Here is a 22,884-nt window from a genome sequence, read left to right as displayed (position 1 = left end):
TCCTCCTCAGGTCCATCCTTGTCATCACTCGAAAATGATGGAGCTGATCAAGGTGGAGTGTTGATGGCACTTGGTACCATCTGTACCAGGATGACCTTGGTACCGAGGATGGGAGACTTGGGTGTTGAGTGACCATTAAATCTTTAGGAATTCCTGGGGCACTGCTAAAGTCGGTACCGTGGAATAGCTGGAAGTCGATACCACAGCTTGTGAAGTGGTTGTTAGTGCACGCACCATGGTAGCAGGTGGCAGCATTGTCTGCGGTGTTGTGGAGCTACCGAAAGGTCCTGCAACTTTGGCTGTGGAAGGAGCTGGTTCGGTTGGTACCACCATGATTTACCAGTTTGGGGAACGCTGTTTTTTTTGCAGAGTCCCGAACTGGTAGAGTTGTAGCCCTATTTTTTTGAAGTTTTCTTGGTGGGTTTCTCTTTAGTCTGAGCTGTGGAAGACTGACCTCTATCCAGGAGGGGTTCTTGCTTCTGGCTCAGATGCCGGTCTGAGAGATTTCTCCATAAAGAGGAGTTCAAGTTGCAGGTGTCTCGCTTTTCTCGCCCAGGCTTTTAGATTATGGCCGTGCGAGCACTTTTCCGGTATGTGTGTCTCACTTAGGCAGCAGACACGCTGTGAATGCCTGTCTGAGACCAGTATTGAGAGTCTGCAGGTGAGGCAGCATTTAAAACCTGGGAACCCAGGCATGCCCCTAAGGTGAGTGTCTCCCCCCCACCTTTGAAGGGTAAATAAAACTCTAACAGCTACAATAGAAACCTAAACTTCTATTGTTGAGGGGGAAAAACAAATTTTTTAACAAGAAAAATTAATGGGGATAAAGACAACTAATTATATCTACTACTAACTAAGTCTAATTAATGAAAATTACTCTAATTAGATTATGCAAAGAGGTGTCGCTGGAAGCTCTGACTTGAGCCCAAGATGATAGAGAAGGAACTAAGGGGGTGTTGGCTGCATAGTGCCAGATAACTGCCTAAAGTGGTGCGAGACATGGAATGCGCATGTATGACCCAACCAGCGCACTGCTACTACAAATCACTAACTATGAGTGCAGAGGCACACAAACAAAGTGGAGCACCTCCAGGGACATCACTCGAAGAAGAACCTGAATTTATCACAGAGGTAAAATTCCCATTGGTTTGAGGATTAGAGAGTGGCAGATTAGGCTAATGGATTTCAAGTATGTAGTGATGTAGCCGTATTGGTCCCAGTACATTAGAGCAACAAGGTGGGAGAGGTAATATCTTTTAGTGGACCAACTTCTGTTGGTGAGAGAGAAGCTTTCGAGCCACACACAGCTCTATGGATTTCAAGAGCAGTTTAAGAGACACATGAACAAATAAAAATGTTACCTTAAAGTCTTAGAAACCAACACTAAAAAAGTGTAAATATGTTTTGAGGACATTATTGTGCCTAAAGAGAAGAGATGTCCTTCAGAACCAGTCTAAGCATCTCCTGAGAGAGCCAAAGTAGTCGCTACTGAGTGATACAAAGCTGTCCCTCCAACCACATGGAATAAGCAAGCTGTGTCTGCACTGCTCTCAGTCTGAGGAATAAGGGAACAAACATGAGTCTCACACAGCAACGCAGAGGTCAGAGTGTCACCACAAAGCCACAGAAGACATGTTTTACACTTTCATCTTCTCTGGATCAATAAATATACAGGGTTAAACAGAAAGAAATTAGGCAGTGAAAGCTCAAAGGGGTTTCATTAACAATTTAAAGCCAAGGGCTCCAAATTCTTCAGTAAATCTCCAATCCAGCAAAGCATTTAAGCATGTGAATAATCCCTCTGAAGCGAAAGGCACTACTCACATATTTAAATTTATGCATATGCTTAAGTGCTTTGCAGGATCAGTACGTATATTCACCCAAGCTCGCATTAAAAAAAGGAGAGCAATCTGTGACAGAAAGGAGCACATCTCCTGCTCTGTGGACTATTGGAGATGTTCTCCATTTAACCGTGGGAGAAAGAACAATACAAATACTGTACACTCGGAGTGAGGTGTAAGCCAAAAAATGGAGGAGCTTTAGGGAAATGTATGCTGAATATTGCACTTACAGACAAGCTCATCTACAATGCCTCCAAAATACAGAAGAACCACTGACAGCAATTGTGCTTAATGTATTCCATCTACAGCTGGAATAAGTCAGCACAGCATTTTTGATTCACTTTTGCCTTCTCCCTGGCTGGTTTGGCAGTGGAGAAGCGTGCTGCATGCCTCTGCTGGTGCCTGAGGGAGTAAATGGAAGATAGACAAGGCCCCCATTCTGATCAATACTGGTCAAGATGCCTTGATCTAATCCTGGATCAGGGAAGCTCCCTTCAGCACTAGCTAGGTGAAAGAGCAGTCTGCGGATGTTCCTTTGCCACACCCAGGGGCTCCATAAACTCAGATTCCATTGCTTACCAGCCAGAAAACAGCTGTGTTACATGGTCTACATTTTGGCAGGATGTTCCGCTAGTAGGAGAACTTGGCCTATATTCTGTGACTTCCTGTTTCCGTATAGAACAATATAATACTTTGAATCAGTACAACTTTGTTTTAGTTTGTTCATTTCCTTAGGTAGTTTAGGGCCAGATTTTCAGACCATAGCTAGTTGTGCATTTGTCCACGCACGAACATGTGCTACTTTGTGTGTGCACTGCAGTTAGATAGATATTGATAAATTCCAATGTATTTACTTGCAGGACTAGACAGATTACCATCCAGCCATGTACACACACATCCTGATTTGCACACCTGCACCCAACTTTGCACAAGCAAAGTATTTGCCAGCTGTGCTAATCAAATCCTTAACATATTGTGTATTTTATTTATCCACTGAAATCTGTAGGGTCCCTTGGGAATACAGCATGGATATTTGTCTATGAGACCAGCCCCACATGGATCCAAGAAGGGATCATGTTGTCATTAATGCCCATGAGTAAAAAGGGATTTTCATTACAGATGAAATAAAAATCATAGTACACTGTTGTAGTATTCAAGCACAAGGGACTGGAGCATTAAAAAAGTGATTGCTCTGACTAACCCTAACTTTAATAGTACTCTGCACTTTACTTCCTAATTGCTTCAGCTTTACACTTCGTGAACCTCTCCCTTAAATAACTGTTGCTTGTGCTGACATTAATGACCAATATTTATTGTGTTGTAATTCTAATTTTGTTCAAGTCGATAAGTAACCAGTGACATTTAAGACCTTGGCTCTGCTGACTGCACATCCTGTTGGGCAGCATCCTCCAGCCTTTTGTCCTCTACTGTAACTAACAGTTTATCCACAATGCTGACCAGTAGGAAGCTCTATTCTTTATTTGCCTGCAGAGGTTAATTTGAAGGGCACCTGCGACTCTCAGATGGGTGTTGGCTCCAGTCTTCATGGGGTTACAGTTGCTGGGAGGAGTGCAGAGACTGCATATGTAGCCTTTGTCACTCAGCATGCGAGTGAGAAGCAGCTGGGGCACTGTAGCCCTACTTTCTTCAACGTGCCAGGCTGTACATCTGGAGCGGCAATCAGAGCAAGGTGTTCAGGAGAGGCTGGATATTTCATTCACAGGATTTTAGAAGGGTGCCTGTTTTCTGGGATTTAGACTTGGTTATACTCTTGCAGCTTGAAATTCTTTTATGAGGGCTACTGAAGAGACTTTTCACAACAGAGGCTGAGAAGAAGGCACAGCTGCCAACCCAAGCACTGTTTATTTACTGTTCAAGTGTTGCTTATACCACCACTGTCAAAATGGTGAAGCTTCTATTACTCTATCAAACTGAGCAAGGGACAATTCATTTGTTTGTGTTGTCCTATTTTAAGTGCTCACATTCATATGGCCAGATTCTGCCACATTTACTCTGAGTAGGGTTTTACTCCACAAAAAGCCCCATTGAAGTCAACATGACTATTCACAGAATAAGAAGGTACAACATGACTAAGGGGAGCAGAGTAGGGCCAATACAAATAAATTCTACCTAAATACAAATAATAGAAATGTTGAGCTACTCATAAAGTACAGAGCAGTTAGCATATACATGCCAAATTCTGTTCTCAGTTACACCAGTGTATGTCACAGTCACTCCGCTGAACTCAGAGTAGAATTGTAACTGAAAGCAGCATTTGGATCAGGAGAAGGTTGTAAAGTGAATATAGTTGCTGGTGAAAGGTGCTGGGTTGACAGCCCTGGTGTATGAAGTTCCTTGTTTATCCATAGACATTAGTAGGACATTGCCCTGCAGGGATCACTCCCTCTTTGGATGAAAGGGTAGTTCAGCCTCCAGATCTATTCAGTCCTTGACCTCTCTGTTGGAACGGCCATCAAGAGGGTGCAATCATGGCCAGCTGTGGTGTTAGCTCTGTGATGTGGACCTTTGCCCAACAGGGAACAGACTCAGATTACCAGCTCTTTTCATGGTACCAAAGATGTTAAAAGAAAAGGCATGGATTTCCCCTGTGAACATAAATTGTTTCTAAAATAGGGACTCTAAAATCTATCAACTATAAAACTGTCAACAATAAGTAAAAAATGCCTATATTTAAACCTACACCACTACGGGTCAAAACAAGCTCTCATACACATCTAGACAACCCCATTGGAGTCACCATTGGAATGATGAAGCAATGTTGCCATTGTGTAACCCAAAGGAGGTCACTAAGTTGCATGAATGTAATTGACAGTAGAATTTGGCTCTAAGAGTCTTATTGAGTTCAATGTATGTTCAATGTAGTTCGAAGCATGCACAGATCAAGATCCTACAATCAGGGTCTTAGAAAACAGCTTAATTCAGTATTGCCATGTGGTAAAATGTTTGATAATCATTATAAGTGAAATCAATGAAGACTTTTTGTATGACTTTTGTTGGCTAAAAAGTGAAATACTTACTGCTGTGACATACTGGTTGGTATGTTTTGATCTAGGATTCTTCTCAGGGAGAGCAGGAGATGTGCACTGGGAGGGAGGTTTAGAGCCAGGATTTGAAGCATCTTCATCCAAGAATGTCTCTGTAGAGAGCTGGGATAATCCAGGATGAGCAGAGCTACTAAAACCACTCCCACTTTCACCTGAAGTGCACTGGGATGACTCTGAACTCTCTGTGACTATGAAAAGAAGAAAGCATGCAAAATTGGACTACTGGCCTAGACAGAGTCTAACAAGCTTTATGGATTTAAAAATAATATATCTTCCAGTTTCTAATATTTTAGGACTACTACTGATCCAAATGGAACACTGTATTCTGAGTGTGGCCTAACCAGTTCTTTATTAAGTGATAGACAATCTTCTGAGATTTATACACCTTTCTTGATAAAAGCCACCGTCCTAATAGTCTTCTTCCTTCGTGTGAGCATTGGGCTGAAGGTATGTGAGCGCGCGCACGCACACACACAGCTTGGCAAAAGGCTAAAATCTCTTAACCCTAAGGATCTAGGCCTGCCATAAGAATAATGCAGTATCTGTGTAGTGATGTGGGAGTTAGTGTCACCTTTGTTTTCCTCATTTGGTTGACGTATTTAAAAAGAGTTCTGAAAATAAAAAGTTTAAAATAACCACTTGCAGAGGCACTGCTTATACAGCCTACCCCGGATGATAGTGATGGTCCTAGAGAGCAGCAAAAGCTGTAATGATTGTTGGTATCTTGCACTAGAAATATAATAAATTTGAGGGACTAAAAGTACGGCTTAAAGACATAAATTACAAAGCTCTAGTAGAGTTGTACCTCTACACATCTGTGTGTGTCTATCCATCAAGATACACATCAGAACGTGAACAACCAGCCATGTCCAAAATCCTTACAAATCCCTTCTAAATGCTGAAATTCACTCACTCATTGAAGGCTGACTGCCAGTTTCTTGCTCCAGTTCATCTTCCTCAATGCAGGTTCTAATATCATATGACCAGTGGTAGAAGGGTGGTCCTAGTAAGCCTGGATGAGGTGGGCTGGAATACACATGCAAGTTCAGAGATCCCAAAATGGAAGAAGAGGACTGGCTGCTTGAGGAAGATGTGCTACTGTTTGAGATAGTGGAATGCGGCCTTTTAAATGGAGTGGAGTGGTCAAATGAAGACACTGCTATTGATGCTCGAGATCTTGATTCTACAAACAAACGAGAACCTTTAATCATTGGAAGAGAACAAAGTGAATAAGGGGAAATGCTATTTTTGGAAAAAAAAAAAAATGGAACAGTACTGAGCTAGCCTGTTACACTTGATCAATCATCATCTACTAGAATTTAAATGTTATTGAACTGAGTTTAGGAAAATTCATTTGTTTAGCCCACAGCTCCACCCCTGCTCTCCAGATTTTCTGATGAGGAGAGACTGAAAACCCTTTGAGATCTGTATTGCTGAAGTTCTAGGAGCTTAACAACAGAAATAAGATACTAAATCTACTACGTTTTTACAAAAGTAAGATCAATTCTTTACAGCAATAGGTTACATTCAACTTAAAAAAAAAAAAAAAAAGTGTGAAACTATTAATGAAGACAATCATCCTAGCAGACTGGCAAGTAAGAAAGAACAGCAATGTAATGTAGTAGACAGTACCTGTTCCCTTCATGATGTAATCTATTGCTCTGTCGCTTATGGCTGCTTCACTGGGCTTGATATCCATGAAAGGTTTATTGCCTATTCCCATTGACACCATTTCTTGCATTCTGAGTTCTAAAATGGAAAAAACGAACACATCAAAAATATCAGCAACCTCTTTGATGTGTTAGTTATGCTGCTATGGGAGAAGTGAAATATTTGTATCTTTCCAGTACCTTTTGCAGTAGCTTACTGACCCCCTATCAGCTGCAAACAATCTAGTTTTGGAGCTAGCCAGACACTAGTACTTTGCAGGTCAGACTTCATTTTTTATAATGTAACTAGAAGATTTTAAAGGATGGTGCCATCTCTTCTTGTGCCATCTCTCAGACTCATTTTGTTATTATTATTGGATCTTTTTACCAGCAGCTGTTTTTTTTTTTTTTTTCCTAATGGCAAAGTGAGATTTGTTTTCCAGCCATCCTCTAATATTATAGAGTATTTCTTTGAGGGAAAATGGGATGATCGTTGTTTTCATCACCATTGAGCGTGACTGAGTTTCAGAACATTACCAGTCACCACACCAGTCAAATACATTGCAATCCAAAGCAGAGTTGATAACTTCACTCCTACTAAAAATATAGCCCTGGAAGCGTCATCATTTATGTCTAGCACAAATCACCAAGACATCATATTACCATCAGAATCAGAACTGTTTTACACAATGCTTTGAAGCTAGCAGTACAAATATCTCCCCACCTTAACTTTAGGTCCTTGGCAGAGAATCTACCCTTGTTAAACTTTTTCTTCTGTTGTAAATGGATGGCTGCTTATGCCAAGGATGGAGACTCCCAGGGCTGCAAGAGTATTATGGTACTGTTTTATTATGCATGCAACACAATGAGGGTAGCATGCTCACCTCTCTGGGCCTGGCCAGTTCCCTGCTCTCTTTGAGGCAGCTTGCCCACCAAGGGGAGTCAGGAAAGAACAGTTCCTGTGCTCAGAGAAGAACAGGGACTGTGATTGTGCAAATCAAAGAGAACACGGAAGGCTCCTTGCACACTCTCCCTCTTCACGCACTTGCTCAGTGCCTGGATTTAACTCTTTAACAATTTAACTCTTAGGGGGTTGATAGATAGTGTCTTTTAGGGCTGCATTTCAAATACTGCTCAAATAAATGGCAACAAAAAAACATTCATTACTATAGGAGGACTGTTCAGTGACACATATGTGAAAAGAGTTAGTGAAGTCTCACTCCTGGTCCAAGCAGAAATCAGCTGCCATTACAAAAATCTCAATCACAGCACTAATTGGGAGCCTGGTTTGAATTCCCAACATAGGTGTTCCCCTTAGGAAAGGGCTGAGGCATATAGTAAAGGAACAAGCTTCGTTGCTGTCCATGATGCACATAAACAAAACTTGGGCTCCCAGGGCTGGCTGGATAGCACCTCCCATGCACTCTAAATTAGCTTGAAAAAGCTTGAATTTAAAAAGAACACGCTAACGCCACAATCAGGCTCTGGCTACACTAGAGATCTTACAGCAGCGCAGCTGCACCGATGCAGCTGTAATGCTGCTAATGCAGACCCTCTAAGCCGATGGGAGAGAGCTCTCCCATCGCCTTAATTACTCCAGCCTCCATGAGTGGTTGTAGCTGCTCCCACTGACATGGTGCCATCCACATTTGGGACAGTGTAGCTTATGTTGCTATGGGTGGCTTAGTCACACCCGAGCGACATAAGCTATACCGACTATAAGCTGTAGCATGTATGTAGCCTCACTCTTAAAGCTAGTGGTCAAGAAATGGAAGTTTTCCTGAACCCAACTTCATCGTAGGGGGAAGGGTCAGGCCCTCCAACACACAGAGGCCTCAGGTACTATGCCTATCAGCCCTCACTCCTCAGTGGCTTTACTTCTAGCACTCAGTGATCTCTCTCAGGCCTTTGCTTCCAGTTCCATACAGATTATTCTGTGATGTAAATTAAATAAGTGGTTTGCTGCATACAGGCTCAGTTTATCCAAAGATTTCAATGTGCACGGATATTTTCCCTTCTTAATAGTTTAGATGTCATTAACTGACTCCTGGTCTGCAGTATAAATGGAGTTATCGTTTCTCTAATAATTGTGGGTTAGAGCGCACACAGCTGAAAGGAAGGTGGTAAGCAGTGACTGGTGCATCAAGGTCTTAATCTGGTAGCAGAATTTCTCAAAAAGGCTGAGAACCATTCTTCTAAAAACCCATTAAGGTAATTAAATGAACCTGAGAGTACAGCTAATCACCCTTAATCAGGCACGTGATCTTTGATGGGATATTTACAGAACAGCAGAGTCAAATTTAAACTGACCATACATATATACAGCAATCCTTAACAAAAATAAAGGAAGATGTATAGAATCTTTCCATATTATAAGAATTTAGAAATATCCAAATTCTAAAAAGACTCCGTTGTTACAAGTACTCAGAAGGAAAAAAGGTCCGAAAGCTGCAGCATTAATTCATGGAATGCCCAGATAGATTTAGAATAAATATGTCATGTTCGTCCCTCCCTCCTTTGTTCATATCTATTCCTTTCATTTCAGTTCTGAGTTTACTGTTGCATTCTATGCTACTTCTCTTTTGCTGTAAATTAAGAATTATTTAGAGGAATTTCTGAAGTGATTGGCTAGAAAGAACAAAAGAAAAAGGATAAGAAAAAAGAGAACATCATCAAAGTGCTATGAAGTCCTTAATTAGTATCCTACATTTAATTCTCACTACACCGCCAGTTTAGAACTTTATTGTGTTTGTCTAGGAATACATTCCTCCCCTTCACCTTCAAATTTTATTAGACTTTGTGCCTTCCATTGCAATGACTGGGAGAGGGCTAAAGAAACGAGGTGTAGAAATTTGTACAAACATCCATCCCCTGGGACCTGATTCAGCAAGATGAGATGATTCCACATCAACCTGTGGAAGATCGGAAAATATGGCACCCATAATGTTTGTGTGGGTTTCTTTTGCATGGCGTGTAACTGCTGATAAATTGGGCAATCTGGAAATACCCTCCCACCCAAAATGGTTTATTTTATTGATCATCCTCACTGAATATTGTGATATTAACATAAATCATTTAAAAAGTTAGTTGCCAATTTTGTTTGTATTGGTAGATGTGACAGCCTTTTAACATCTGCATTAGTGACAGGCTAGAGAACATGAGCCAAATGAGTCTTTCAGCTTTGAAACCTTGATTTGTGTTTATATTTACCAAATCAAAACTGTGATTGGTGATTTTTATCTTGACTAGGATTTAAAGATGTATTGCTAAGACTAACAGGTTCTAAAACTCTAGTGTAGACAAGGCAGTGAAGATGTTAACACTTGCTAATTGGTCGAGTTGATCGTAAAGAAGCAAAAGTGCACAATTTTTCCCCTCTATTTAGATGTTTTTAATATAGCAATTAAATACCTGACTCAGAAAAATGAAAATTGGAAGTAGTAACCTCTTCGTGTTCTATAAGTGCTGAATCCTGTTTGATGTTGAGTCTAAGCATTTCTGGGGAGATGCAATACTGGTTGAGTTAAAGCTTCAACTTGACTTGTGTTAAAGTTTACACTGTAGTATCTCCACAGAAATGTGTACCACCAAATAGTAACATCAGGGCAGAATCCTATTTTCTAGTTTTCTTTTTTCTGAGTCAAGTATTTAACATCTAACTTAAAGTGCCCTGCAAAAGGGGGAGGGGTTATTAATGCCTTTTCTTCATTATGTTGTATAAAAGAAGGCCTAAAAGGTAAGAACTCTTTGTTTCCCTTTTTGTTGTTTTCCCCCCTTCCTTCCTTCCCTCACTGTTTGATTTTTACATTAGAAATTCCAGTCCTGTTTACCCTATTTTTTCTGTCTATGGATGAACGGGTAGGAATATGACATTAGAGATATTATAAATAACATATCTTTAACTACTTATGCTAAATCTGTTCCACCTTGCATTTAGCTGTGACACTCCAAATACCTTTCCCAGACATGAAGAAGAGCTCTGTGTAAGCTTGAAAGAGTGTCCCTCTCAGCAACAGAAGTCGGTCCAATAAAAGATATTACCTCATCCACTTGCCTCATCAGATATACCATGCAGTCAAACTGGAGTAAAAGAGAGGGAGGTATTTTGGAATCAGATTGCTTGAAACTCTTTGCCTTCTTCTTTGTTATTTCTTTTGGTTTCGTCTGCCTCTATTTAACTTAAGTGTGACAGATCCATGGAAGCATGGAAGAAAGATATATTTGTTTAAGATTTAATACCCTTGTCTTTCAATTAAGGGCTGAGAAAGCCAACGAGTTCTGTAGCAAAACCAAGACAGACCAGACCTCCCTGTGCTGATATTGCTAACATTAAAACAAACAAGGAGAGCTCCTCATCCCAAAAGGCCTTCATGCCCCTTAAAATAACAAAGAAAGGGCAACAACCCAGTGTTTTCTTTTAAGCACTATTAGTTTCATTTGTTAGCAGCAGTGCTACCTACCGTGGCAAGACAGTGTAGTTGTAGCCATGTCAGTTCCAGTATACTAGAGAAACAAGGTAGGTGAGGTAATATCTTCTATTGGACCAACTTCTGTTGGTGAGAGAGACAAGCTTTCGAGCCACACAGACATGGACGGTGGGTATAATAGGCCAGGGCCCAGAGTAGCTGCCGCTGACACGCTACTGGACACCTTGGCCGTGGTGGCCCTGTCTCTTCCCATCCCTGCTCCGCCCCTTCCCTGAGGTCCCCACAGCCCGCCACTACCTGGCTGCTCCTTTCCTCCACTCCACCCTCCCACTCCAGAGGTCCTTTGCAGCGTGCATCTCTCCTCACCCACCACATCCTCCTCACGAATCCTTCCTCTCCTCCACACTCCTCCCCCTCCCCTGTGAGATCCCCTCATCGCCTGCTGCATTCCTCTGGCGGGGGTGGGGGGGGCGGCTGAGCCTGGTACGGAGCAGGGTGGAATGTGGGCTGGGCTACAGCAGAAGAGATGGGAAAGGGATCTAGCCTCCCCCAGGGGAAGCTTCACCTGGCTCCCATGCACACAGAGCTCTTCTTCAGGTCTGGGAAAGGTACTCTCAGCATCACAACAAAATGCAAGGTGGAACAGATTCTTTAGCATAAGTAGTTAGCACATATTCTAAGGGTCCATTCAAGGCAGAGTGGCCTGTTAATAATCTGCAGTCATAGGAGAAAAAGAGGGGATTAGTGGAGTTACAGATCGTTGTAATAATCCATAATGTTAGTGGGGTTATATAATGTTGTAATAAGCCATCCGGTATTTAAAAGCTAGGTTTTGCCCACAGTGCTAGCAACATATCTAAGGGGCCCTCCCAAAGCCTGCTAATTATAGAGACACAACTTTATTGTGATAATAGTTTTACAGTGCTCTTTGCAGAAGCTGTTTAAAAAAAGCTACCGGAAAACAAGTCTTCGGCGACTGCAGACATACAAGCGTCACCTAATCAGATTGTTTGACTTGTAGTTTTATAAAGACAAGGAGTAGACTGCTAAACCCTTCAATCTCTTTCTGAATTACATAGCTTGTGTACCTCGGTTTCTCAGTGCTTGTCTCCAAAGAATCCTTCCTATGATATTGGTCCAAGCCATTTTAACTTCTGCTGCGTTTGCTTGAAGGATGTATGTGTCCTGGGATTTCCTCCTCCTTCGAAACCAGATTTCAAATCGCAGACCACTGTCTCCAACGTTCTCTGTCATCCCAATCTCAGCAGTCTAAAATAATATTAGAAAAGTATACATTCAACTGCATGGAAACATGTATAACAAACCAATCAAGTGAAATTCTTTGCATTGCTCGTTCTATGATGGTAGAAAAACATCTTCATCTTGATTCCTTGGCAGTACAACTGTACATATAACTAAACATTTCTGTTTGAATTTTCAATATCCCAGAGTCAGCACTCTACATTCCCCATGAGATATTTTTGAAAGAGCAGCATGACGCTGGCAATGTTAATCTCTAGGAGAAGCATAGCATCCTCAAAAGTTCGGAGAACTAGAGTGAAGCTGAATATTTGGAGGCAGATCTTCAACTGGTGTATGTTATCATAGTTCAGCTTATACCAGCTGAGGATCTGCCCCATGGATTCTAGCATGCAGGGTGAATGCTACATATGGCCCCAGTACCCAGTTCAATAACACAGTTCAGCATATGCTTAAAGTTAAGCACTCACTTACAGGCTTTGCTGAATCAGGGTTTCATACATATCTGATGTTGCCAAACAAGGATGGTTGCAAACCCAACTTCACACACGGCTCCACACACACCCCTCCCAAGACTGAGTGCCCTCTTGGTGCAAATCTGTAGTCAGAATGGTGGCTGAAAGTTCATGACTGCATATCTGGTGCTTCTTGTTATAATGAAAGAAATGTTAAAAATAATTATTTCTACAGGAAACACCTGGTTTCCCATGAGTCCTGTCCAGCAACACACATGCGCTTATGACACAGTGTATAGACACACAGACATGTTTTGCTCATTTTACTCATCAGTTTCTGTCTCTCTCATCTCTTCCAACTTTTTAAAAACACACACAAACTACTTGAAATGTTACATGCAATGGAACTGTGATCCTTCACCTACCATTGTCAAACAGATGGGGTTCCTGTCCAATACAGAATACTAAGCAGAGGCCAGGGGTATGCTGCACTGTATATGCTATCCAAACATTATCGCAGGATTGCATTTACCTTGAATGACTGTTTGTACATATAGATGTCATATCCCCCATCAATCTTTTTAGTTTTGCTAAACAAGATGAGGTCTTCAAAAAGGAATATGTGTCTCAAATACTTTTTTCTTCCGCAGCAAACAATAAACTCATCTTGACATCTCAGTTGTCCTTGTTCTTTCAAATTGACCTGATTGGTGAAAATGACAATGTTAGCAAAGAGAAGAGAAGGCTGGGCTGATTTTGTCCAGTCCACGAAAGAATGGGGGAAGGGCATTATGTCACTAATTAGATTATAAACTCTGAGCCAGGAACTGTCTTGTTTTGTGTTTGTACAGAACCTGGCGTATGGGGTCCTGGTCCATGACTAGAGTTTCTATGTGCTACAGTAATACTGTAATATTATATACTTAATATATAATAATAATTAATAATCTGTCTCTTAGGAATTTTCTGTCTTTGAATGAAAACTGCAGCAGCAAAGCCAAAGGGCTATTTGAAAAATAAATGAAGGATTGAGATATGCTTACGTCACATCCTCTAATGGCATCCATAGCAAGCAAGTCATTTCCATGGCGAAGCTGGAATTTCACCATTTCTTCGGCTGCCCTGAGATCACTGAGTTCCTGCTCTTGGGTCTTAGTGCATTCTTTGATCATATCTTTTAGAAGAAGAGCATATTTGCTCATTCTTTGAATAGGCTTCAGCAGATAGGAAGCCAGATCCATTTTATCACCCAAATCTTGTTGTTTATTCTGTGGGAATATTAGAGGAATGTATAAACATTAGTTGACAAGGCCGCATAAAAGTACACACATCAGTGAGTGGTGTTCACACAATTCATGTTAAATAAGAAGCTGGAGAGTAATTACTTTAAAGAAGGCATTTCCATGGCTTGTAAACAAAGCATCTGACTGTGGTTTGTTCTTGCTGTATAATGCATACATTCCAAACTGTTCTTCCTGAAAAAGTGTAGGAAAAGGTGGTGTTATTCCTTATTTCCTGTTTCTCCAAAGATTAATTCCTTTTCTATTTATCAGACAATTTTGTACAGAAAATCATGTACAGTTTATAACACTCCCCCATGAATGTAATTCTAACCCAGAACTGCTGAATGTGTTATAATCTAGACACACTTCAGCAATGGACATCCTAGGACCATTCATTTAGGAGATTTAGTTCTCTCTAATTTACAGGCCTTACAGATCCAACAACTTGCAAAATTCATGTTTCAACTATATGTCTATGGTTGGTATTTCTAGAGCACCCTTCATTATAGTATCTAAATGCTCAGTCAGACAGGTTGACTTTAAACAATATTGGGAACTCATGTGAGTTGACCCAATGGCTTTGTCAGAATTATTCATCTGTGTAAGGGCTACTCAAAATGAGAAAGTGTTGCCTGTCATATGCTAGGGTTAATTTAGAACCTTTGAAAATTGTAAGGTACTTCAGGTGGGGTCACAAAGGTACCTAGGCACCAAAAGCTGAGTTTAGGCACCTAAATCCCAGTTTTAGGCTCCACTGAGATTCCCCAAACTCCCACTGAGCGCTGTAGGTGTTTTAACTCACTTGGTGCCTAAATTTTCAGGGTAAAAGTTTCACTGGTGTTCAAGTTTCTGCCTCTGGGCACATGCAATGCTGCCTTCCTCTAGTTGTCAGGGTACCTTTCTCCCATCCAAACCCCAGAGCAATTCACGAACAGCAGAAGACAGGTGTTTGCTTGCCTACTTCGCATGCAGGACCTGATCTGATACATGTGTTCAAAAGCTGCCTACCAGATTAGATCCCATTCAAAATCTGGCTGGAGGAAATGGTGATGGCAGTGGCCACCTTATAACTTTTAGCCCAGGGGTTAGAGCTCTCATCTGGGATGTGGACCCAGGTTCAATCTCCCCCCTTGACGAGAGGGGGAGAAACCATTGGAACAGGGGTCTCCTGCTTCTCAGGGGAGTGCTCTAGCCACTGAGCTATGGGATATTCTGAGGTGGGGCTCCCTCAGTCACTGCTGTTCAAGCTTTTCCCTCTCCAACGGAGAGTGGGAAATTAAACCTAGGTTTTGTACACCCCAGGCAAATGCTCTACCACTAAAATGGGTGGCACCACAACCACCATCCTTCCTCCTCCAACTCCTCTGGCCATTGGTGTCAAGTTTGGCAGGTGCCTAAGGGTACGTCTACACTGTGTTTTAAAACTTGCAGAAACAAGTCTCAGAACCTTGGTCTACAGACTCAGGCTTGTGCTACTGTGCTAAAAACAGCAGGGTAGACTTCGGGATTGAGCTCCGAAGCCTGGGCAGAGGGGTAGGCTTCAGAGCATGAGTGCCAGCCCAAGCCACAACATCTACACTGCTCTTTTTACCACCGTAGTAGAACTAGCCCTGTAAGCCCAAGTCTGACAACTTAGGCTGTAAGACGCAGTGCCATGGGTTTTAAACACACACCTCAGGTGTCCAAGCCACCTGACTCCAGGAAACAGGTCCCCATTCGTGACTCGCTAGCAAAAATAGGCACCTCTTTGCAGCCCGGATTTAGGCGCCTATCTCAGTGAGAGGATGAGGCATAGGACACCCTATTGTCCTCAGCATCTCTCATTGGCTAGCTTACATGGCTCCTTACCTAGTGTGCTCACCTTTGTAAATAGCAGTGTTGTTCCTGTGATTTTCTAGGTGCCTAAAAGGTGGGTTTTGCAATGCTGAGTGTCACAGCACGTAAGTCCCTTTGTGAATCTAGACCTCAGGTACCAGTGCCAAGTATGGTATAGATAGATACATAGATATTGTGCCAATGTATTCTTTAGGACAGAATGAGATCTTTTCTAATAACTGAATAGCATTAAAGCATATGAAAAGATCCCCTTTTAATTACCTGGAAGTGAGGGAAGCTTCCCCCAATTCATTGAAAGGTATAAAAAAAGATTAGGCGAGATCACTATTTTCCCATTTCCTCTGAACACTGAAATAAACAAACAATCTTTCTTTTTCAATTCAAATATTTGTTTTCCTTCTTATTAAACAAATTATCTTCTTCCTTCCTTTAAACTAAAAGGACTCACACAAATCATCTAAAGATAAACAGATCTTCTCCTCGTAATACAATCTGAGCAAGCAATCAGTAAGTAAATGTTGGTTTTCTTTTCAAAGAAAAAATAAACCTAGATTATTAATTGCCCTTTGATTTTTCTGATATTGTAGAATCTCTCTTCAGATACTGTATTGTATCAACACAAAGCTATTTATAAAAATACAGCACAATTGTGCTTCCCCCTCTTTATCCATTGAATAATAAGGGAATTCAGTTATATATGATCAGGACCAAGTTCTATAGTACTTTACTTTCTCAGGCAAAACTCCCACTGAAGTCAAAAAAAGATCAGTTTTTCAGCGATTTTTTCCCCTCCAGTTCCCCCCTCCCCTTTTTTCTGTTTCTTCCTCTTTCCTCTTTTCCCATTTTGACACTGAAAAAGGAGGGGGAGAGGGAAGTGGGGGGGGGGGAGAGAGAAGAGGCAGAAGGAAGGTAAAACAACAGATTTTTTAAAAGTTCAGTTTGAAAACCAAAAAAATCTTTGTTTTTTGCTTTTAATTTTTCAAAAAAAGGTAGAACATTTTGAAAAAATGCCTCATGAATATATTCATTTTTTGCTGAAACCCCCCCACTGACATCAATGAAAAGCCCTCCTTTGTCTTAATCTTTATAGGGGTCTGCCACTTTTATTTCGTTCTTCTTAGTGAGAGAACAGGGTAATTAAAAGAGAAAATGTGGAGGCTTATAGGAGTTGGAGACAGTTTGATCCCTTAAATCCTCTGCTGGAGCTCTCAGAATTAGGTCCACAACATAAATTTCTTTTTCTCCTGTAACCGCTAATATATAAGGTGGCAGCCCTGGCAATAAATGAACTGTATGAAGTTTAGGATGATAGCGCCCACTCCAGGCTCCCCTACATTACTCCCTCAAGTGTTACTCTCAAGTACATGGGGAGCAAAGGCAGGTCCCCTTCCTCTGGGCTTAGGGATGGCTCACAAGTGGATTAAGTGAGTACAAGTGAAAACTGCCAGTTAGCTGTGTGGTGGGACACGACTGAGATCTGCTATTGGCAAGAGCGAAGAGGTATTGCTTTTCATCCAAGTACCGGAACACAGCCCAAAAATCACTAAGCTGAATTGTAGGGCATCTCAGTGAAATTCTGGTGCTGCTGAGTAACACAACTACAAGCAGAAGAACATGTCATAGTTCCTTTTTGCCTGCACTCACAAAACAAGCACACGGAGAGAGTCATTTGGCAGGGCAGTGCTACGAAACACTCTTGCCCAACTTCCCCACTCAACTTCCCCAAACCAACCATGTTGCAAATGGCACACTGGTATTTGTTCCCTTCGGACAAAGTAGAACCGAAGAGAGCAAACAAACAAGCTTGTCAGGTAGAGGCCAGATATCCGGCAAACAAGGGATTTTGGTCAAAGGGAATGGTACAGAATATGCTCAAGGATGAAGAGAGGAGCGGGAGAGACAAAAAAGGACACACACTTCTTGTGTGTCACCAGACTGAGAAAGGTCTGATTTGGTAATAAATCTGTCACACCCATCCAACCCTAAACACACACAGCATCAGCAAAGCTATTACTTTCCTCTACAAAGGGAAAGAAAATTTAGACCTCAGCCTGAGGAACTCAATCAAATTGGCTACACTGCTATGGCTCAGAGCTTTCTAAAGGGTCTGAGATATCAGGGCTTGAGAAATAAACAACTGCTACTTCCATACTCACGATGTATTGTAAGGAGCACTAAAGCGACCTCTTCCTCTTTTATCCAGACCTTGAGCAGGAAATGGCAGTTTGTGTAAAACGCAGTCAGAGAACGTGAGTCCAGGACACTGTTTTAGAGCAGAGAAATCACCACAGCAATTTCTTTCTTGCTTTCCTATCTACCAGCATCCTCCACCACTTTACTAACAGGGCATCATGGACAAAGTAAACAACAAAGACAGACATATCCATGTTGGGGAGCGACTGCAAGCTGAGCACATGCAACAGGGTCCAGGACAAAGTCACTTCTGCTGGTCAGAGTTTGGCCCAAAGAATGAGTCTTCCAGAGTTTGTAAAGCCCATTGGATATGAGTAACATTAAATACTGTAAGTGCTACACTGGATTGATAGCCAGGTTATTACATCCCACCTATCCTCTGTAATTATGTTTCCTTTTACTATCCTAGCATAAACAGAATGAGATCTTGGTTTTTCCTACAAATTAGGTGGGGAAATCACCATGTGCCTGCAGATGACATCTTTACAGGGATAGTGTTGTCCTGTTTTACCCTTAATCTTTACAGGGATAGTGTTGTCCTGTTTTAAGTGATTAACATAGACATCCCAACTGGAGGCACAATGGTGATTTTCCTAGATGACCTGAAGGAAATGTCAAAGTCAGGATCTCATTCTCTGTATCCTAGGAAACTAGAGGTAGTATACATTGCAGAGGGGAATAGGGATAGAATAACTTGTCCTTTGTCAGTAATAGCACAGACAGCATAGAATGCTTCTCAACTTTACAAAACACAAATTAATCTCCACAACAGCCTTGTATTGTGAGAAAGTAATAAAATCCTGGCTTTTCCATCCTAGTTAATAGAAAAATCACAGCTGTAGCTCCAGGTGAGAGGCTTACATTAATCATTCACAACAAAAATGATTCCCTTTTCATACCATCTACTTATTTAAAAGCCAGTAGGCTATTTAATCAATAATTTATTGTCCAGGTTGGGATTTTCTTTTGTGGTTAATACTGGTTACACAGATTCATTAGGAAACACCATGTGAAACAATGTATTTTTATTAATTCACACAATTATTGTTCATTTCACACTTTCTTTTAATGTTACTTTGATACACGGGTGGTATTCCAGAGATGGCTTCAATGAACACTATGGGAATTTATAAAAGTGAAGCAGATTTAGAAAGCAGAAACAGATAGACAGAAACATATCTGCTGTAAAGTGACATCTGAGGAGAACATGTTTCAGACAAAGATGGCTGTTATGAAATATAACAGCAGGAAAAGAGTTTGTGTAAGATATAATAAAAACTGAAGAAAAATATTCAATTAATACTGAATCACAAGCAATAAAACAGTATTTAAGATATGCTTTTCAAAAAGGTAAAAGGGGACAGCCAAAATACAAGGAAATGCAGGAGCAGCAATGGGAAAGATTTTAAACCCCTTGAACCCAGAGCTGCCACTGCAACAATTATTTACTTAAAAGTATCCAGCCTTCTATATTAAAGTACTCTCTACTTAACCATTATCTATTAATACTCGGGACCACAGAATCATGACTGTTGAAGGCCAAGTGGTTAAAGAGGTAGGAAGAAATAGCTCAAGTAACCACGACCACCATAGCTAAAAGTTGCAAAAAGCATTTGCATTCTCCCCCTCCTGCTCCCAGTCACTTATGTTGTCACTTTTGTATTTTAAGCTATTATGTCTGCTTCTAAGTGAACATATTTGGAAAGGCTGAGCAAAAACAAATCCGGTGTTTTGCAGGGTGTGTAGAAAGAAAATAAAAAAAGCTTTTCTTGGTGTAAAAATGACTTATTTTTGAACACTTGTAGCACTAAAATGACCGCGGTAGAAAGTTGAAATTTGGCATGGAAATAGTGTTGTTTGAAAAGAACCTTTGTGTGTTCTGGTGGAAACTGCTATACATTTTTCCTTGGCATGACACATTGAAACCACTTTATCTGGATGTGCAATACATTTTGCACAGATTATCTTGCTAAACTCAAATGCACAGCTAAGGAAGGTCGAACTGCACAGGTTTGCATGGTTCAGTAAGATGCGCAGTGAATGAGGTAAGGACTTCACAGCCCTTGCCTCATCCCATATGTATCTGTACCAAAAACTGACGAGCTTGTAATATGTGTAGGGCCGCCTTCTCCGATAAAGCTTATAAGGTGTGTGGAATAGGACATTCTGGTGGTGTCTAATGCAACAGCCATGCTGAGGAATTTCTGACCGCCACTATCATTTCCTGATGTTCAAGAGCTTGCCTTGTCACCACAGCATTCACGGAACATTATTTTTGATGGAATTACAAATTAAGTCAACTTTAAAACAACGCTAGATTCAAAGACAAGTCTCTGAAAACATTTTACAAGGAAATCCTGATCAATAGCCACGTTCTACTTGTCCCAACAGCAAAAATCTACCTTAAATCGAACTTTTGAAAGATGGGCCTTCCCTTCAGGAAAATTAAATCCTTGCCATACACATTGCTTAAAGCCCTCCCCACTTTCTCTGCCCTGTGTTAGAGCTCCATACTGAGATTTCTGCAAGGGATTGAGAGGGGCAAGGTCCACACAGGTCCTATCGGGAAGGTAAAGATATGCTCACTTGCATGACTGCCCCACCCCCATCAGTGGTTCCTCATGTCCTGACAATAGACCAGCACTTCAGTCACTGTACGCCCCTTTCCACAATGGCTGCACCATCCTCCAGATCAGTCATGCTGACACAGACTCCCCATATGTTGAAAGAATGGATGTGCCCTTCACCCCCTGGTAGGAGAGGTTCAGAACGAGGTGCAATGTAAAAGAGGCACTACAAGGCATTTCCAAACAGAAAAACGTTAACGCTCTTACATGTAATATTTTCAATTCATTTTTCTTTCCAGACATGTCTGATTAGCTGAGCGAAAATGTTCACGTCACAATTAAACTAAAAGTGGAATGCTGAAGACTGATACCCAAAACCACAAGCAAGGCATCAGACTAGCCTGCTACACGCCGGACGAGCCTTCGATCTTCCAATACACATCCCTCTGTATTCACATTATACACGTGGAGCACATACCACCATCTTTTTTCTGGCTAAATGTCTGCTATAGTCAGTGGGTGTAGTTCACATATGTCCAGAGCAGATGTATAAGCAGCAATTTGATGCTTTGTCTATTGTTAGCAAATTACTATCAATAAAGTGAATGTGTGGAATTTAAGACTGTTTCAAAAGAGGAAACTAAAATCAGGCCCCCTCCCCCCAATTCACTCATTGACATTAGGGTGTTCAGATTAGATTACTTTTCCAGTGTGATTGAAGATGATTCTATAAGAGCACCTGTTCATTGGTTCATAATAGGAAACAAAATTAATAGAAAACTTCTATAATTATAGAAAACTGAAAACTTTGAGGCCATATCACTTGCATGGCAAACTCAACTATTACTTCTAGCAAATTTAGAAAGGGTCCAGCCAGCATGTTTTGAGATATCAAAAGGAGCAACTGTGTGATGACATAGGAGTATATATACAACCCACTGAGAGAAAACAACGGGTCACATACACAGAAAACGGTAAAAATGTATCACAGAACAGCTTGATCATTCACACTATGAGAAACACAAAAAAGGTAAAGTGACATGATTTACTCTGTAATAGGATTTGTGGGTAACTCAATAGATCTGATTCTAAGAATGCACCCTTCTTTGGAAATGGGACTTACATGTCTGAGAAAACAGTGGCTGACACGCAGTGGGAAGTCTCTGCAGTGTTCCAGCTCTTTTAGAAAATACTGGCAATGGAAATCATAGAGCTTTTCCAGGTTCCCAAAGATAATATTCCGCTTTCCTCGCAAATCCTGAGGTAAATGGATTCTTTCCATTTCTGGAAAATAGTTGTCGATGATATATCCTAAGGATCTAACATATTCCCTTTCTGTTGTGATCATTTCATCCATTATATGTTGTACTTTGCTGCTGGAAGACACAGAACAGCTGTTTTGAATATTGAAATTATGACAATGTGTAATCACTGAATATTGAGTGACTCTCTTTGCTTATTTGCTTTCTTTGGCTCATTTTTACCTGTCCTTTGAGGAAACATGCTGTAGCACTGGCTGCTAAGTTGTTTATCATTATAGCAACAGACCTTACAAGCTTTTTGCTCTTGCCGCAGGAGCAAATTTTGCCCTCAACAGTGGAATTTCACTGACTTTAGTGGAGTTACATGGGCATAGCAGAGGGCAGAATTTGGTCTACAACAGTCTACAGCAGCTGTAGTGTAACAGCTAAGCAGCCAGAAAAGAAAGAAAGAATTCTGAGCACTGGAAAGACTTTCATTGTATTGAAGAATTTCCTGTTGCATTTGCAGAAGTGTCTTGACCTTTTCCATTCCTGTATTCTGTTTGGAAAGAGAGCAACATTCCTGGGATGATAAACTAACATATAGCTGAATTCTCATGAGTTTCCCGACACAATATATCCTCTGACACATTGTGAGCTCCCATTGAGAAAGCATGTTCAGTTCTGAAAGGTTAAAATATGTGACCAGTTCTAGCATTACAGGAAGATTTGCACTGAGCAAAACCAGATTCTGAAAAACAAGGCAAACTGTGGAAGCCATCAATTTGTAAGAAAAAATAATTTCTGATAAACAACAAAATTTTTTTGACAATATAGACGCAAACAATTTTTTTAAGGAAAAAATGTATATTCTCATTCCTGGACCATGGGGTTGAGAAATGAAAGTATAGCAAAATGTTGTATTCAGTGATATTTCATTAACTAGGATAATTTCAATTCCTTGCAAATAAAATATCTGAATTTCTAACACCACAAAATGGAGAAAGTTTGACTTCATAATATCTCTAAGGCTTTTTCTTCTTCATATTAACAGTCTTACAATAAGT

The 22,884-nt window shown here is 40.9% G+C and overlaps 1 protein-coding gene across 5 annotated transcripts in view; it reads right to left on the bottom strand.

The window, feature by feature from the left end:
• Positions 1-22,884, bottom strand: part of PLEKHG4B (pleckstrin homology and RhoGEF domain containing G4B) — a 77,656-nt gene that overhangs the window by 10,932 nt on the left and 43,840 nt on the right. For 2 of the 5 annotated variants that reach the window (XM_067569869.1, XM_067569872.1), the window contains exons 13-20: positions 21,700-21,952; positions 14,083-14,172; positions 13,741-13,965; positions 13,230-13,400; positions 12,071-12,251; positions 6,539-6,655; positions 5,820-6,107; positions 4,880-5,094 (exon numbers count right to left, since the gene is read on the bottom strand). In XM_067569869.1, the coding sequence (XP_067425970.1) occupies positions 4,880-5,094; positions 5,820-6,107; positions 6,539-6,655; positions 12,071-12,251; positions 13,230-13,400; positions 13,741-13,965; positions 14,083-14,172; positions 21,700-21,952 (1,540 nt within the window). Of the gene's footprint in view, positions 1-4,879; positions 5,095-5,819; positions 6,108-6,538; positions 6,656-11,619; positions 11,697-12,070; positions 12,252-13,229; positions 13,401-13,740; positions 13,966-14,082; positions 14,173-21,699; positions 21,953-22,884 lie in introns of those variants that run through there. The other 3 variants (XM_067569871.1, XM_067569870.1, XM_067569873.1) reach the window with 3 other exon arrangements.

This window comes from Emydura macquarii, unplaced genomic scaffold, assembly GCF_026122565.2.
Source record: "Emydura macquarii macquarii isolate MOO-44397 ecotype Brisbane River unplaced genomic scaffold, CSIRO-AGI_Emac_v2 contig_2948, whole genome shotgun sequence".
Taxonomy (NCBI): Eukaryota; Metazoa; Chordata; order Testudines; family Chelidae; genus Emydura; species Emydura macquarii.
This window is presented reverse-complemented; position numbering and strand designations above follow the sequence as displayed.